At 50.4% G+C, this 18,723-nt stretch overlaps 1 protein-coding gene across 1 annotated transcript; it reads left to right on the forward strand.

Annotated features, from left to right (window-relative positions):
• Nucleotides 1-918: 918 nt before the first annotated feature.
• Nucleotides 919-18,405, forward strand: alpk1 (alpha-kinase 1). The gene is made up of 14 exons (XM_069182443.1): nucleotides 919-1,083; nucleotides 1,625-1,869; nucleotides 2,629-2,783; nucleotides 4,210-4,408; nucleotides 4,804-4,863; nucleotides 5,695-5,781; nucleotides 6,538-6,614; nucleotides 6,922-7,017; nucleotides 8,224-8,328; nucleotides 9,722-12,512; nucleotides 14,025-14,172; nucleotides 15,468-15,630; nucleotides 16,807-16,993; nucleotides 17,783-18,405. The coding sequence occupies exons 1-14, from the start codon at nucleotides 947-949 to the stop codon at nucleotides 17,968-17,970; spliced, it is 4,638 nt and encodes a 1,545-aa protein (XP_069038544.1). The 5' UTR covers nucleotides 919-946; the 3' UTR covers nucleotides 17,971-18,405.
• The last annotated feature ends 318 nt before the right edge of the window (nucleotides 18,406-18,723 follow it).

The raw sequence follows: 18,723 nt of genomic DNA on the forward strand, positions 1-18,723 counted from the left end.
GGGAATCACAGCCGTGTTTAAATTTGGAATGATCTACAGCGCAATAGTCAATGTTTGTTGGCTCAGCATGTTAAATTATGTCGAGTTTGAGAATGAATATCACCATGGTTTTCGTCCAAATATTACTGGATGATATTCAAATTATTTACCGCCTTGTAATATCTATTGTATTGTGCGCTTCCCGAAAGAATCATCCGTGTACTTGTACAGTACACACAGTATGACAAATCAACTCCGTTTCAAAATATTGAGCAAAATCATTACAACTAAAAGTAACTCAAATGAGGTGGTCCTAACTGAATGTATTCTGAATACCGTACTCTCAAGCTAAACAGTAGGTTTACCGCGAAGGCTTTAAAAATTATATGTGATGTAACAGTGGAAAGTCCCGGAGACCTTGTCCTTTTTTAAAATGAAAACGGTGCTACTTCCCTGCGCTTGAAAGAGTGGTACCGCAAATATCAGGCCTCTCTTTAAACTTAAAAGGGGAGAGAGAACAGTTCAAAACCGCCTTCGACGATCTTAGTATTTTCATACGATTCAACTGGGCGGGGGTGACGTTCATTAGCGTGACAAGAAGTGATCAGAATCCCCAGCAGAATTTGTTTGCATTTATACAGGTTTTGTCAGGTTTGAGTTTCACACCAGCAGTGAAAAGCTGAATTCTGATTCTAGACGAATTAATCTGTTCTCAAAAGATCGGAAGGAAGAGACGGGCCGTGCAGGCACGCAAACTATTTTTTTTGTTATTTAGAAATTATTTACAAATAAAGTACTTTGTACAGTACATCATTCTTTTCACGATTCCTTTGAACGAATCATACCGAAAAGATAAGGCTCCAGATTTTTCGCTTGAGTTCTGAGGTATTGCATTATAAATATAAGGGGCCTGATCACTTATTTACCTGTATCGGATTTTGTTTGGTGAAAGGATTTTTAATTATTAATGAACAAGACGAGAAAACCACAGGAGCTCTCTCGTCCCTGCGCTAGGTGCGGTCCTGTCAGTCGCTCCAGGCTCCAGACACTCCACAGGAAGTCCCGCCTAACCAGGAAGAAGAGCTACCTTAAGAGCCGAGCCGGGTGAGTGGAAGGGAACATAAGTTTTGTTTTTTAAAAGTACTTGCAAATACGGTACATGGACGTAAATACGACTTGAAACTCGTGTACAGAGAATGAATCTGAAACGAAACGTGTGTGTCTAACAAAATAGGAGTTTAAAACGCTGGCCAGCATCTATTAATACATGTGTAACTTATTAAATATAAGGTTCAATAATGTATCTTATTTCCCAGGCGCCGGGATGGAAGGGTACACCTACAGTTCTCAACAGCGTTTTACAAAACACCTAACGACATGGCAGAAAACGGAGCAGAGTTAAAGGGTCCGAGCAAAGCTAAATTCAACATTGAAAAGCTATACCACCTGCTGGTTTTCATTCCAGCAGAAACAGTTACCTTCATGAGACAACTGAAGCCTTACTGGATCGAAGAAGGTGCTTCAATAGAAACTTGGTTTCTAGTCACATGCGGGGTTGACCTCTACTCCGGAACAAACAAAGCTTGAATTGAATTATTTTGGGCCTCGTGATCTCCTTAGTTTACATTGTTCTGTTCTTTTCCAGATACTGTATCCTCCCTGCCCTCGGTGATCGTCACTGCTGGGGCCTCTTGCTTGTGGGAAAAGCCCAGAGTGTAGCTCTGTCTTCTCCAGTGAGCACCCAGTGTGTCACTATTGACACTATGGACCTGGACAAGGACATGGATAGCCAGGAGGTGGTTGCGATGCTGGAGGAGTGCAGACAGGCTACACTGGCCGGACCAGCTGAGGTGTCCGAGGACGTCGAGCAGCAGTGTCAGAGGTGTCAAGGTGGGATTCAAAAGACGCAGATTTAAGTGCAATAGAACCAACTTATCCTGTACTCCCATGACTGTTAACCTGCTTACTTTGGACAGCTAAACTAAAACATGCTGAAAAAAAGAAGAAAGAGAACACAAAGTTTCGGCAGTGGAGCCTTCTTCAGGTGAAGAAGGCTGAAGAAGGCTTCTGAAGAAGCCTTCACACCGGGGTGTCCCTACTCTTATCGAGAAACGCCCGGGGATCTTTAATGACCCCTGAGGCTCGGGACCTCGGTTTAACGTCTCATCTGAAAGATGATGCCCACTACACTGTAGTGTCCCCGTCACTATACTGGGGCATTAGGACCCACACAGACTGCAGGGTGAGCGCCCCCTACTGGCCCCACTAACACCTCTTCCAGCAGCAGCCTCAGCTTTCCCAGGAGTCTCCCATCCAGGTACTGGCCAGGCTCACACCTGCTGAGCTCCAGTGGGGCTGCCAGCTGGGAGCTGCAGGGTGATGTGACTTAAATATGTAGTAGTGAGACCAAAAAAACCATGGTAGAACATGCACAAAGCGCACAGGGTATGGCCACCCCTCCTTCCTCAGTAGCTCCTCCCCCTGTCAGCCTGGCAGAATCCGCAGTCTGACGAGAAACCTGCTCCTCCGAGTGGTGGTGTCGCCCCCTTGTGGTTCCAGTCAGAACTTCAGGGGGCCAGCCTGCCGCCGCTGGTGCTGAAAGGCCGCCTCGGTCATCCCGGTCCCGTCAGTAAGCCTTGTCTCCCGCAGGCTCTCTCCCAGCCGACCTGAGGACTCTGCTTCAGGAGGCGGGGGAGATGAAGTGGCCTTTCGTGCCGGAGAAGTGGCAGTACAAACAGTCCGTTTCTCCGGAAGACAAAACAGACCTCAAAGACCTGATCAGCAAAAACCTTCCCAAGTTACTGGTATGAAACCGTGTGCTTGTGTTTTATCCCTTTCAAATGAAATTAAGAAGTCTCCTTAAAGTTGTCATGTCTGTTTTGAACATAACTAATGCTAAACTCATTAAATTCATATTATTTGCTCTAATGTATAGACATGAAAGGAGAGCACAGTGGATAACATTGCTGCCTCACAGCGCTGGGGCCCTGGGTTCGGTTCCTGGGGTGCTGTCTGTGTGGAGTCTGCATGTTCTCCCTGTGTTCACATAGGTTTCCTCTTGGTTTCCTCCCAAGACATGCTGGTGGTTTAATTGGCTTCTGGGTGAACTGGCCCTGGTGTGAGTGTGCGTGTCTGTGTGTGCCCTGCGATGAACTGACATCCTGTTGCTTGGTGGCATGGACCCCTGCTCCCCATTGACCCTGATTTGTCACACACCTGACAAAGGCTCCGCAACTTAAAGGTTGTTTTTCATTGCTTTTCTTACCTTTCAGCACAGAACAAACCTTTACCTGTTCCTTTGCAGCCTGCGCATGCTGATGTAAAACCTATACATGCTGACGCAGCTACCTGCTTGACTTTCTCTCTGCTAAAATACTTAAACTGAGGAATCCCTATGTTAGAAAGTGAATTTAAATGAGTTGTAAACATTGTTGCTGTTATTAACGATGTAACTACTGTATGATGCAAGGGGATCAACCCACTCTGATCTTAAAGATTTCTTTTATAAAAAAGTAGCAAGTCTTTGGACTGTGGGAGAACATGCAAACTCCACACAAACAGCACCCCAGGAGTTTAACCCAGGGCCCTGGCACTGGGAGGCAGTAATGCTGAACACTGTGTCACTGGGCTGCCCTTTTAATCCTTAATCTGAGTCCTTCCAATGCCAAATATTTGTTTGGTGGAATTTTTCTGTAGTTCCAAAACTCTTGTTGGTGTGTGTCTTGCCTCTCCCCTTCTTCTGCTCTCTTCTCTATATAGCGTGGTACTCATAAAAATATAGTCTTCACTTTTCATTGATCGGAAAGAGCTGATCACCCCACGGTCTGGCTGTCTGCTCTGGGCTGCAGGTGTCAATATTTAAGGCTTCCTGTCTTGTTAGATCTCTATATAGGCTCCTGGGTATTTCCATCTGATCGTTTACGTAGCAGTGCTGCACACAGTATCAGCACGTGATTACTGCAAGACACCATGCATGTTTAGTTCTTGTCTTGGACTTACAATGTGTACCTGTAGCTATACAGTGCCTAATATTGGAATCTACAGGTACAAACAGAGGGTAACGATCGCAGTTTAAATCTCACAAAGGGCACTACAGAATCACACGAGCAGAGATGAGCGTCAATAACTGGGCCTGGTATGAAAGCCCAGGCTTTAAGAAAGGTCCCATAAGACTGTAATTCACGATCCCTAAAGGTGATCTCCTGTTCTCTTTTTCTTTTTCTCTTGCAGAATTATTTGAAAGCTGCCATCGTGGCTGGGGACTCCGTTTCGGCACTCTCCGCTGCCTTCTTGATCGACCGTTTTCTGTACTGGGTAGATGCTTCCCACAAGCTCCTGCAGATAGCCAAGGCCCTGCACAAGCGCTATCCCACAACCCCCGTCGCGCCCCAGCTGGTGATCCGACAGGCCCGGCTGTCCGTCAACACAGGTGACTGTCCGCCTCTTGGCTGACCTCAGTCAGGAGAGCCTGGATTTCGCCGGAACAGATTTACATTGGCAGTCGCTTTTATTACTGCGGGGTGCTTAACTGCGGCACTGTGGGTACCTTGCACAGGAGGACAACAGCTGTGCCTCACCTGGGGTTTGAACCCGCAAACCCTTTGGACCAGGTGCTTGTCCCCCTAAACCAAGGGGGATCAAACCAAACATTTTTTTTTTAAAATCTTTGTTTTATTGAACGTAACAATGTCACGTCTTGGCTGGGGTATGGTCTGTGTCTGCTGGAAGTGTTACATGTGATCCTGGGATGTTACTGACAGAACTGTGCTCTATCAAGTGCCTGATGACACAAGATAATCATCACCTTGTTGCCTTTTGCCACAGGCAAATTACAAAAAGCGGAGTTCATATTGAGCAGCCTGATCAATAACAGCGGGGCAACAGGTAAGTGAAAGTTTTTCTATCTGCGTATTTATAAACTGAAACAGAGCATGTCTCATTACCATACATGTTCCAAAGAGCTAATACCTAGATCTGTTAAAAATACTAACTAAACCGAACAGCCAAGCATTTAAGGAAAGTGTGAGATATTTCTGATCTATTTAAAATATTTTCCCTTTTCAAAAAGATTAAGAGCCCAAACACAAGAGGCATAAAAGTGCATAACTGCAGAGTGAGCTCTCGAGATCCTCTTCTGCTCTTCCATAGTATCTATTCTCTAAGCGCATTACCCAGAGGGTCACAGGGGAGCCGGAGCCTATCCCAGCAAGCAATGGGCGCATGGCAGGACACACCTTGGACGGGACACCAGTCTGTCACAGGACACACACACACACACCAGGGCAGATTTTCCCAGAAGCCAACTAACCCACCAGCACGTCTTTGGGCTGCGGGAGGAGACTGGGGCAGAGATTATTATGAGGGGGAATTGATTCAAGTATGGGTGGCAGTGGTTAGCGTTGCCGGGTTCAATTCCTAGGGTTCTGTCCTCGCGGAGTGTGTACGTCCCCCCCCGTGTTCGAGCCGGTTTCCTCTGGGAGCCCCCCTTTCCTCCCCCAGTCCAACCCCGCCTTAGATAAAGCAGTTAGCAAACAGATGGATGATTCAAGTGCTCTTTGTCAAAGCCACGTCAATGCAGAAGCCTTCCAAATGGGCAGTAAGACACTGGCTACCCTCGTGTATCTGGGACCCTTCCGCCGCCTGCTAGCGTGGAAAGTGTCAAACGTGACGAGATCACTCTGACAGCACGGGCCCCGTGGTGTGTCTCTGCCACAGGATGCTGGGTTTACCAGCAGGAGAGTGACCGGACCCTGGTACAGGCCGTCAGCATCCAAATCAGGGGGCAGATTCTGCAGAAACTCGGTGAGCTCTCGAAACCCGGCGGCGTCTTGCTCTGAGTGAGCCTGTGTGGAAGTGATGAAAACCTCAGACGTGGTCAGTCGCTGGATCTTGTAGGGCAGGGGTCTTGGCTTGGCCTAATTATTTAATTAGGTAATTAATAGGGGACTGTAGTTTGAATCACATCACTTTATTGGCCCTTTACAATTTCTTGCATGAGGAATCCGCTGTAAAAGGGCTTTAGAATTTAGAATTTAGAAGAGGGTTCTAATTGTTTAATTGATAACTCCGACTGGAATAAAAAGCAGAAGATGCGGCCCCACAGGAGCTGATATTTTAGAAATTGTCCTGGCTGAACTAGAATTATAAAACCAGTCCAGTTCTTATAGACGCAGTCCCACCAAGCATGAGATTATTAAAACTGGTTTTTCTGTAAGAGTGTCACCAGGCAGCTGGATCTGGAGTATCAGGTGAAGGGTTGAGCCAGCAGAGGGCAGTGGTGAGACACTCCACAGCCAGAGGTAAAAACCACAGATTCACAAGGCAACTGGGGAACTGGCCAGTTTAAGTATTTACAGTAGGCTCATGTTTAAGGTTAGTGAGTAAAAGTGTCCTGGTCGACTCAGGTTTGGGTCAGACCCTCACTGTTTTACCGGACAGTGAGGATCTGATTTCCAAGAGTGTCCCTGTGGTACGTGGCTCCTCACTGCCCGCCTGAAAAAAAAATTGCAGGGTGCTGTTTCACCCTCATTGCCCAAACCATGTTTTCCGATCTTCCAGGACTGTGGCGTGAGGCTGCGGAACTGGTCTGGGCTTCTCTGATCGGATTCTGTGCGCTCCCCCAGCCAGATAAGAAGGTTTAAAAACATCTTTTTCTTCTGAATTGAACAATTCTTCAGGGGGTCTCAATCTGAAGAGTTCTTGCAGTGTAAAGTAAGCCTGGATAAAAAAACAACAACCGGACAGATGATTTCAGGGTAATCTGCTGTGTGTGTTCCTCTAAGGGGGGATGTTAGAGTCTGGTGTGTTCCAGGCGATGTACCGTATGATACAGGTTGAACAGATAAAATGCACAGTGCATAATGACAGGTGCTTTTGCAGAAGCTTTTATACTGTAATGTGCCAAAGACACTTTCACTAACCCCCTCCTCTGGTTTGTTCAAGGGCATTGGAACATCCCTGGGACTGCTGGCCAATATTCTGGCATCAATGAATGATCAGGAGTACGAAGCCTTTAAGACGAGCCCACATGTTGACTTTGTGAGTCAGCATCCATCCACTCTTACATGGCAGACGTACTGTAAACTGCACTTTGCAGTTCTCTTCCACTGCAGCGTTGTGCGCGAACTCACAGCGCACACGCCAGTAACCTCGAGCTTTTTTAACCAGCCCTGTTAGAGCACTGGCTGAGGGTAATGCGTTATATCTGTACTAGTCTGATATTTGGGGTTTTTGAATTATTTTGAGTATAAACATGACAGGGGTGGCACAGTGGCCAGCATTGCTGCCTTGTGGCGCTGGGGCCCCGGGGTCAGCTCCTGGGGTGCTGTCTGGGTGGAGTTTGCATGTTGTCCCCGCGTTTAAGTGGGTTTCAAGTCCAAACAGTCCGAAGACATGCTGGTGGGTTAACTGGCTTCTGGGAAATGTGGCCCTGGTGTGTGTATCTGTGTCAATGACGGTCCTGTGATGGACGGGTGTCCCGTCCAGGAAGTCTCCTGCCTTGCGCCCGTTGCTTGCTGGGATAGGCTCCGGCTCCCCTGCGACCCTTTACTGCATAAAGCAGTTAGAAAATGGGCTGGTAATACGTATTGCATACAGTTTACTAAACTGAGTTTCAGGGTCAAATCTATAAAAGTGTTTCCCCTGTCATATTCCAAGCCTGGTGACCCAGACACTTGTTGGCTTGTGTTCCAGCCAGTCCCTCAGTTCCACCATCACCAGCTTCATCAGAATCAGACTCATGTGAACTACTTGCTCCCAGCTCTTCAGCATGATGAAACTTTAACTGTTGTGTTGTGTAAGTGAAATAAAATCCCCAGCTAGAAACAAAATGTCAAACTATTCAGTTGAACCAACTTCCTTGATCCAGTAAGGCTTCGGTTGTCTCAGGAAGGTCATGATTTGCACTGGAATGGGAACTCGCAGGTGTGTGAGGCACCGGAACCGGGATTTTTGAAAATGGATGAGTGGATAAATGCCTGGCAGAAACGCCAGCGGTCAGAGCAAACCGTGCAAGACGTACCCCCCAGGAGCCGCAAAAACGAGACCCCGCTGCCCTGTGTTGCCATAAAAAAAAAAATTAAGCAACTACGCCATCATAGCGAAGATCGATTCCAGTGTTTTGTCATGCCACTTCTGAAAAAATGTAAGAAAATCAGGCATTAGAATTCAGTTTTGGAAAGAAAACGCTGCAGTGTAAGGGGGCGTGATCAATTGTAACTGTCTGCGGGTTTCGTCTTTCCCCAGAGCTGTCTGAAAGAGCAGGGCCACCGGCTGCTCTCGGCCGCTGAAGCCGCCCGGCGGGCCGTGGTGTGTAGCCGCTTCTCCCCGCTGTTTGTCCTGACGAACGCGGTGGGTGGTCGTCCTTCCCGACAGCGCCTCTGACCACAGGTCGCCCCCTGGGAAGCAGTAATGCCAGCAGCCACATCACCCGGCAGCCCCCAGCTGGCAGCCCCCCTGGAGCTCAGCAGGTGTGAGCCTGGCCAGTACCTGGATGGGAGACTCCTGGGAAAGCTGAGGCTGCTGCTGGAAGAGGTGTTAGTGGGGCCAGTAGGGGGCGCTCACCCTGCAGTCTGTGACAGGGACGCTATACTGTAAAAAGGCGCCGTCCTTCGGATGAGACATAAAACTGAGGTCCTGACTCTCCCAGGGTGTTTCTCGAAAAGAGTAGGGGTGTTGCCCCAGTGTCCTGGCCAAATTTCCCCCTGGTCCTTCCCGATCATGGCCTCCTAATAATCCCCATCTCTGAACTGGCTTCATCACTCTGCTCTCCTCCAGGTGGGGCTGCACACTGGGGGTGGATGGGTGTCCAGAAAAGCACTATAGAAGTGTAAGGAATTATTATTGATAAAAAAGCTGAACATTTACACTGGCCCTCACCATCACGGGTGCAACACCAGGCCGATCTTACCGAAGAGCAACTGTAAGGAAGAAACCACACCAACTAGTCACTTCTCGACATCTGTTAAATGTCAGTTAACTGCAACAAAGAACATGCTTGTTGCAGAACATGGACCCCCACTGGTCCCACTAACACCTCTTCCAGCAGCAGCCTTAGCTTTCCCAGGAGTCTCCCAACCAGGTACTGGCCAGGCTCACACCTGCTGAGCGTCAGTGGGGTCACCAGTTGCAGGGTGATACAGCTGCTGGCAGACAGGAGGGGGTGACAGCAGGCTTGGGGCACCTGCTGAGAAATTCGAAATCCCCCCTTTTCAGAATCCGAGCTAATGTCGGCGGTGACTTTATTTTAGTACACATGGTTGTTATGAGGTCAGTGCTTCTACACGTTTTGTAATCGAGTTCGTTCTGGGCTTCTTTGAAAGCAGCTTTGGGCTATGAGTCCCAGCCCCCTTTAAGCTGTTGTTAACAAACTGGAAAGTCTCTATGGATTTCTCACCCCTTCATAAAAAAAAAAAATCTGATTTGCTGTTTTCATCGAAGACTCACTTTGCTTCTTTCTTCTTTCTTTTTGCTGAATTGGGCGCAAATTTTATATTTGATAGATGAGACTTTATTGATCGCAAAGGGAAATTGATGTGTTACAGCAGTCCAGCCCAAGACAAGACAAAAAAACAGACATCAGAAAGGATGAAACATTACAATAAGTACGGCAATACAAAATAAATATAAAACAAATAAATAAATACATACTGTAGGGGTGTGCAAAATGCGCTCATAGTCACTGTAAAAACAATCAAATCTGTGCAAACTGTGCAGAGATTGATAGCGGCTGTCTTTATTGCAGGTCATACAAGGGACATGCCTGCTGTCCTACGGTCTCTCGGAAGACTGCCCGCCCGCAGAGAGGCGGGCCTTTCTGGGCCGGGCCAAGGAGGCGTTCGAAATCGGCCTGCTGACCAAGACGGAGGACGACTCCATCGCCAGCCGGCAGGAGCTGCACACGTTTGTCAAGGCCGCCTTTTGCCTGGCGGCCGCCCACCGGTGGCTGGGGCTGGGAGAGGAGGCCGCGGCGCGGGCGGAGCGGACGTGCCGCGAGGCCATGGGCCTGCTGTACGCCTACGCCTCGGCGAGGGGCCGGGAAAAAGACCGGCTGTCGCAAGGCATCATGGGGCTCGTCGGCGGCGCGAAGGCCGCGCTGGGGGTCGCGGGGTTCCCCAAGTCGGACGGGAAGTCGTACGTCCCCGATAGCTACCTGGTGAGGGAGGAGGATCTGTTCCGGGTCCGGCCGGATGGTTTCCACGGCGTCGTGAGGAGGTACGCCCAGTACCACGCTTCGGTCTGCGAGGCCTTCCAGTCCCCTTGCGGGCACCCCAGAACCGGGACGGGGGGCTCCGGGGGCGCCTGCATCACCGCCTTGAAGACGGCGACCGAGGCCCTGGAGACCGAGTGTGGCCCCTGGGGGCGGCGCGGCGGGGCCGAGGCCAGGCGGAGAGAGTTTGCCAGGACGCGGGGGTGCGGGCACGGGGCGGGCAGCCCGGCCGGCGACGGCGGGAGCTCGGGGTCCTCCTCCTGGCACGTGGTGTCGGGCACGGGGTCCTCCGGCGGCTGGGAGGACCTGGGCGACGAAGCGCGCGGGCCCGCCGGGAGGGAGGGGAGAGACGCCGGGACCCTCGCTCGGGGTGATGGGGACGGCGGCCACGGGGGTCCGGAGAGCGGGCCGGACTGGGGTGCCTCGGCCATGCGGGAGCTCCGGCTGGACGGCCCAGGCGACGGGCTGGATCCCGTCCAGCCGGCACGGATGACGACCGCCGCAGCCGGTACGGGCTCCCCGGAGTCCGCGGCAGATTCCGCAAGGCCGGGAGCGGCAGGGACGTTCCCGTTCGGTGCAGACGGGCAGACGTTTGCGGCTAAGGGGAGCGGCGGCGTCCCCGCGTGCCGCGAAGACGCCGAAACTGAGGACCCTTCGCTGGGCGAAACCGATGACGTCTCTCCCCCGCCGCCCCTGCCTGTGGTCTCCCCATCCGAGCGGCCGGATCACGTGCCCTTTCACGGAGCAGCTGATTCCAGGCTGCAGGACTTCTACGATATGGATACGGAAGCCGAAACGGATGACGATCTGATGGATCCCACTGTTGCCGCCACTGGAGATGGTGTCAGACGACCCCGGATTTATTCCCCGGAAGATTGCGCAAGTACCAGGAGGGCACTGATGCCCCGTGGCGTCCCTGTGTGCCGTGAAGACACCGAAACTGAGGACCCTTCGCTGGGCGAAACCGATGACGTCTCTCCCCCGCCGCCCCTGCCTGTTGTCTCCCCATCCGAGCGGCCGGATCACGTGCCCTTTCACGGAGCAGCTGATTCCAGGCTGCAGGACTTCTACGATATGGATACGGAAGCCGAAACGGCCGACGATCTGATGGATCCCCCTGTTGCCGCCACTGGAGATGGTGTCAGTCGACCCCGGATTTATTCCCCGGAAGATTGCCTAAGTACCAGGAGGGCACTGATGCCCCGAGGCGTCCCCGCGTGCTGCGAAGACGGCGAAACTGAGGACCCTTCGCTGGGCGAAACAGATGACGTCTCTCCCCCGCCTCGCCGCCTGCAGGCGGATCACGTGCCCTTCGACGGAGCAGCTGATTCCAGGCTGAGGGATTTCTACGATATGGATACGGAGGCCGAAACGGCTGATGATCTGATGGATCCCCCTGTTGCCGCCACTGGAGATGGTGTCAGACGACCCCGGATTTATTCCCCGGAAGATTGCGCAAGTACCAGGAGGGCACTGATGCCCCGTGGCGTCCCTGCGTGTCGCGAAGATGCCGAAACTGAGGACCCTTCGCTGGGCGGAACCGATGACGTCTCTCCCCCGCCGCCCCTGCCCGCGGTCTCCCCATCCGAGCGGCCGGATCACGTGCCCTTCGACGGAGCAGCTGGTTCCAGGCCAAGAGATTTCTACGATATGGATACGGAAGCCGAAACGGCTGACGATCTGATGGATCCCCCTGTTGCCGCCACTGGAGATGGTGTCAGTCGAACCCGGATTTCTTCGAAAGCGGGTGCTGAGCCCCACCGGAGGCCGGGCCTTTCGGGATCGCCCCCGTCGCCGGGCACCGGCAGCTCTTTTGAAATGATGGAGAGCGACCCGGCGGGAAGGTTCCGGTCGCCCGATCCCCAGGGAGGTGCGCGGGCTTCCCGGAAGTCCGCGGAGGCGCCGGATTCGGCCGGCGGGGACCGGGCGGGCTCCAGGAGCGCGCTGGTGCCCGCCAGCTCCACAGAGGAGCAGCGCTTCTTCGGAGAGGTGACGGAAGAAGGCGGCGGCGAGGACGGCGAGGGCGACGAGCAGCTCGCTCTCCCGCTGAGCGTCAGCCACAGCTCCGCCTCTTCCGGCCGCTCGTTTTTCTGGTCCTCGCAGTATTCCAGCAGCTTCTCCGACGTGGGCAGCCCTTCCCTCCTGAGCTCCAGCGGCGATTCGTTCGTGCTCGTGCCCGGGCTGACGCGGGTGGAAGTCCTGAAGGAGCGCACGCTGAGCGAAGACGACTACCGGCGCCTGCTGTCTGGCGTCGGGCACACTTGGCTTCTCAACCGTCTGAAGTACACGGGAGTATTCAAGCCGAAAAGGCTCAGAGGAACCCACAGTAAGCTCTGAATGGTGTCCCTTCCGCTTTAATCTGAGGTGGCACAGCGGCGGCAGAGGTTAGCAGTGCTGGAGCCCTGGGATCAATTCCTGGGGGTGCTGTCTGGGTGGAGTTTGCATGTTCTCCCTGTGCTCCTGTGGGTTTCCTGCAGGTGCTCCAGTTTCCTCCCACCGTCCATAGACACGCTGGTGGGTTAATTGGCTTCTGGGAAGACTGGCGCCCTGCTGTGAGTGTGTGTCCTGTGATGGACTGGCGTCCTGTCCAGGGTGTGTGTGTGCCCTGTGATGGACTGGCGTCCTGTCCAGGGTGTGTGTGTGTGCCCTGTGATGGACTGGCGTTCTGTCCAGGGTGTGTGTGTGTCCTGTGATGGACTGGCGTCCTGTCCAGGGTGTGTGTGTGTCCTGTGATGGACTGGCGTCCTGTCCAGGGTGTGTGTGTGCCCTGTGATGGACTGGCGTCCTGTCCAGGGTGTGTGTGTGTGCCCTGTGATGGACTGGCGTCCTGTCCAGGGTGTGTGTGTGCCTTGTGATGGACTGGCGTCCTGTCCAGGGTGTGTGTGTGTGTCCTGTGATGGACTGGCGTCCTGTCCAGGGTGTGTGTGTGTCCTGTGATGGACTGGCGTCCTGTCCAGGGTGTGTGTGTGTCCTGTGATGGACTGGCGTCCTGTCCAGGGTGTGTGTGTGTCCTGTGATGGACTGGCGTCCTGTCCAGGGTGTGTGTGTGTCCTGTGATGGACTGGCGTCCTGTCCAGGGTGTGTGTGTGCCCTGTGATGGACTGGCGTCCTGTCCAGGGTGTGTGTGTGCCCTGTGATGGACTGGCGTCCTATCCGGGGCGTATCCTACCTTGTGCCTCTTGCTTGCCGGGATAGACTCTGGCTCCCCTGTGACCCTGTATTAGATAAAAGAATGGATGGTTACATTGTAAGTAAATGTACAAAGCTGAATCAATCCCAATTGGATACAGATTCCAGTGGATAATTACCTAGATTTGATTACAAGAAATGATGTTGACCAATGTAAGTGTGTTCACGGTATGTCGCGTCCCATGAGGTTCTTGGGTTCGAATAGCTTTTCTGTCAGGAGGTTTTGTTAAGTTAAAATCCTGAGCTGTCATTAATATGAAGAGTTCAAGAGAGTCATCACTCTCCAATATCAACTCAAGCTTTCATGGAACAAATTGGGCATCAAGTTAATATTAAAATAGTGTCAATGAACTGGAACTTGTGCACCTTAATCCATCCATCCATTTCCTAATCGCTATCCAGTTCAGGGTCGGGGGGGAGCTGGAGCCTATGCCAGTAAGCAACAGGCACAAGGCAGGACACACCCTGGCCGGGACACCAGTCCATCACAGAGCACACACACACACACTCACACACACTCACACCAGGGCCAGTCCATCTCAGGGCTCACACAAACACACACGTCTCTGGACTGCGGGAGAAACCTGCATAATGTGATGGAAGTGTTACAGTGTTACAGAGCGCTTCACCCACCTGTGTTTTGCTCCAGACGCACTGCTGCTGAAGTACTCGAAGGTATCGGACTCGTGGAGCGCCCGCGAAACCCAGGTTCACATTGGCGCCTCCACCGGGAAGAAAGGCAAACAGAGGTCAGCGTTCTGGGTCCAGTTTCTACATCAGGAAGAAGTTCTGGGCAGGTAAACCAGTTCGGGCAGTTTCTCTCTGAGCCAGCTGAAGCCTGCCCTTCAGATCTTAGATAGTTCCAGTTATCAAAACGTGGGTGGGTGACACCCGAAAGCAGTAGCAAGACACCTCTGAAGACTGGGGAGAACAACTCCAGTTCTCCCATAGACACTGAAGCACATTTTAATAGCACATTTGGCGGAGCGGTGACTCTGTGGCTACGGATCTGCGCCTGTGGCTGGAAGGTTGCCGGTTCAAATCCAGCGGCCGGCAGAGGAATCCTACTCCGTTGGGCCCCTGCGCAAGGCCCTTAACCCTAACTGCTCCAGGGGCGCCGTACAATGGCTGACCCTGCGCTCTGACCCCCAGCTTCTCTCCCTGTCTGTGTCTCCATGGAGAAAAGCTGGGGTAGGCGAAAAGACGAATTCCTAATGCAAGAAATTGTATAAGGCTAATAAAGAAACATTAACATTAACGAAGCAGAGACGTCTTTTTCTCTTTCTCTCAATGCTACATGCGAGCTGTAAAACACTGCCTTTCATGTCTGCCAATATGAGATAAAACGAGTGATTACTGAGACGACAGAGGTATGTTTGTAAAAAGAATCGACTGTAAAATTACTATAATATCTGAAAGAAAACAAAAAGCTGTTTATTTGGCTCTGTAGTGGGGGTAGTAATGTAACTCTGTTCAGAGAGCTCCGCGGGTGAGATTTCGATATTGCAAGATCATACCAAATCTATCACTTTCACGCGGAGAACAGCCGGGGTCGAGATATGGTTTTGGTAACTGAGTAGTTAGGTTTTGGACTTATACCTGAAGGGCAGATGTGAAATCTTTATCAAGAAGAGCTTCCTTTCGTTTTATTGACCTTTTGGATGTGCCTGGCAGGTTTCTAAAAAGGCGCGAAGCTCCAGTAGATACGTTCTGAGACTTAAGGCTTGTTCATAAGTTTGGTCCAAAAGTCTAGTTTAGCCTGTCTTAGCCACAATACGTCTAAAATCCCATATTTCAGCTTTAATGGAACAGCTCTGAAAAGCACAACAGTTCTGAAACTGTGGCGACATGTAAACCTGCTGTGTGATCTGTCACGGATCCTTAGTTTTCTCCTGTATTCGATATGGACCCTTTTCATACCATCATGCGTTTTATATACCATTTAAAGAAATTGTTTCGACTGCTGTTCTTGCCGAGATCAACGGAGAAGTCTGGATTGCAAAATGCCCCAGGCTCCGCTGGTTTGCGGATTGGGTGTCGCCGACAGCTCTGCTGACACAGTCTAACCCCCCCGCGGCTGTTTCCTCTCCAGCTACGTGGGCAAGGAGTATCAGTCTGAGAAAGAGCTGCGTTATCACCTGAATGACGTGGAGCGTCAAATGACCGCACAGTACTACGTCACCGAGTTCAACAAGAAGCTGTACGAGAAGCAGATTCCCATGCAGATCTACTTTATCCCCTCAGAGGTCCTCCTGGTAAGGCTCTTTGTGCAGCAGCTGCAGACGAGAACAGGCCCTTCACAACCCATCCAGCCCCTTTGGGTAGCTGAAGGGGAACTGCGGCCCTATTTTTATATTTTGTCAAACGTTCACAGTAACTTGTAAAACCTCCAATTTATGTCGCAGAATATTATTTCCAGGCCTGCGCAGCGCCATGTTCTGCGATTCAGAATGAGCCAGCAAAACATCCGGTGAGGTGAAGTGGGCCTGATGACACTGTAAACAAGCAGGCTTGTGAATCCATCTCTTTTAGTCCAGTTAAAATATTGCTCTAGATTTCTAGACGGTTTCCCAGACAAATACTACTCACTTGTTATCTCTGCACATGCCGATCAGGTTGGAACATTTCTGCGGTGAAATGTCTGCTGCCCAGCTTGTGCGTATTCGCTCGTCCACACCATCACATCAGTCAGTACAGGGACTAGTGAGCAGGAAGGGCCGCCTCACGTCACAATTCTCACAAGCTCTCGCCCGTGGTGAGACCAGGGATTTGTAACAGCATGGTGACTTGCAGTACTTTCACAAAGTTCACCATTTCGTGCTTCATACGAAATTCGTACTTTTTTTCTATACCGTCAACAAATTTATTTTGTTACAGAGATTGAATAACTTTCTTAAGAAGACCACTGATAACTGTATTAAAATTTCATCAATTTGATTATTAAAATATCATTTCTTTCTAACCATGAAATATTAAAATAGTGTGGCAGTTCCCCTTTAATAATAATGATCATGATAAATCTTTCAATTATTGTAGCGTAACACTTTGTTTTTATAAGCTTCATGGTTTCTAGCCATGATATTTTTCAGCTATGTGGATGCTCTGAAGTGGGCATAAATGTTACCATTTAACCGTTATTAGACTTAAGGTTAAACAAACATCATGACTCCTAAATACTCTGATGCAGCCAGTGCTCAATATGAGGGGCTGATAGATACTTAAAGGGCCAGATCTTAAGTAATTTGAATGAGAAAAAAAAATAGATACCAGTCTGGAATTGGGCAGGATGAGTGATATGAGTTTGTAATGCAAAAAAAAACCCCGTTATGTTTATGCTTTTAATTTTTTTCTTGCTTTTTAATGACTGTTAAAAAAAGTTTTAAAAATGCGACTGACAGCGGACTTTGAACATTTCCCTCGTTTGTGCTTAGATTCTCGAAGACAGGCTCATAAAAGGATGCGTGAGCGTGGAGCCATACATGCTGGGGGACTTCGTTAAGCTAACGAACAACAAGAAGACCGTCGTGAGGGACTACAGAGCCACAGACTACGGGATAGCGTTCGGTCATTTCACCTTCGAGTTCTCGGGCCACACGGAGATTGTGGTTGACCTGCAGGGTGAGTTGGGGGAAAATGCTGCTCCCGTGTGTAAGAGAACTGCAGCGCTATTTCATATTTCGCGGTCAGAAAGAATCGGCATTGATGTAAAACCCCTGATTTACTGTACATCACAGAATAGACTGAATGTCCACGTCTGGGCAGCGCCATGTTCGGAACGAGGCAACGAAATGTCCCGTGAGGTGAAGCTGGTCTTGACAAAATGTATCATCAGTTGTATTGTTAAGCGCCTTGGGGCAACCTTGTTGTGAAAGGCGCTATATAAACATAAATTGAATTGAATTGAAGCGGCCTCACTATTACAAGCACCTTTTACCAATTATTATTACACTATACACAAGCAGGCTTGTGAATACATCTCTTTTAATCCAATAGAAATATTGTTCTCCATTTTGAGGTGGTTTTGTGACAACAACTACTGCTTGCTTGTTAACTCTGCCTGCAGATCACTTTGGGACATTTCTGTGGTGAAATGTCTGCTGCACGACCTGTACTTATTCGCTCGTCCATCACAGTGCATTAGTCATTTCAGGGACTAGTGAGCAGGAAGGGCCGCCTCACGTCACAATTCTTACAAACTCTTGCCCGTGGTGAGTCCAGCAGTTTGCAACGACACGGCGACTTACAGTACTTTCACAAAGTTCCCGATTTTGTGCTTCATTTGAAAGTTGGCAATTTTTTCTATTACGTCAATGAATTAATTTGTTACCGAGATGTAATCGCCGGCCTGAGAAATGGGGGACTGGAGTTCCCCTCTAAAGTCACTTTTTTGTGTGTCTTTTCTTGCAGGCTGGGTTACGGGAAACGGAAAAGGATTAACCTACCTCACAGACCCACAGATTCATTCGCTCAAGAAACCCAAATCTTCCTCGAATTTTTATCGGCAGGGCATAGAGTACTTCCTTCAAGATCAGCATGGAGCCGACTGCAATGAAATCTGTCAGATGCTTTCGCTCGGGAAACTTCCAGGGATGTAGGAACGTCCGAAAACGAGAGCTGCCCGTCGGCTCACCTGGCTCGTCAGGGAGCTGTCGGCTTGTTGATTCTAGGATCTTAGCCGGCTGTTTCCTGAAAGAAGCCAGGAGTATTGGATTCGGCAACTTGTTCCATACTCCCACTACCCTTTGGGTAAAGGAAGTACTTTTGGTCTAAAGAAGTAGTGCCCGTTGCTCTGGTTCGTGCTTCAGTGTTGATGCCCAAGACGTCCACTGTCTTGACTCTTGTCAGAAACACTTGAGGAGAGTTTCATCTCTCAGCAGGTTAAACATGTGGAAAACCTGGACACCTTTAGATCCTGCAGTCCTTTACCTCCATTCATGAATGACGCACTTTATACTCAAGCCTAAAACTAAAATGTTATCTCAAAGTCTGTAATGTATCAACTTATGTAAATAACACTGTCCTGTCATATTTTATTGTGTTTTTATTGTGTTGGAGCCCTGGATACAAGAGTTGGTTGTGCTGTCTATGGGGAGTTTGTATTCTCTCAGTGTTCAACTCCAGGTGCTCCACTTTCGTCCCACAGTCCAGAGACATGCTGGTGGGTTTATTGGCTCCTGGGAAAACTGGCCCTGGTGTGAGTGTGCGTGTGTCTAGGTGTGACCTGCAATGGACTGGTGTCCTGTCCAGGGTGTATCCTGCCTTGTGCCCGTTGCTTGCTGGGATAGACTCCAGCTACCCCTGTGACCCTGTACTGAATAAACATGACATTCAGTACCAGCCTGCCGAGC

Source organism: Lepisosteus oculatus, chromosome 23 (genome assembly GCF_040954835.1).
Source record: "Lepisosteus oculatus isolate fLepOcu1 chromosome 23, fLepOcu1.hap2, whole genome shotgun sequence".
Taxonomy (NCBI): domain Eukaryota; kingdom Metazoa; phylum Chordata; class Actinopteri; order Semionotiformes; family Lepisosteidae; genus Lepisosteus; species Lepisosteus oculatus.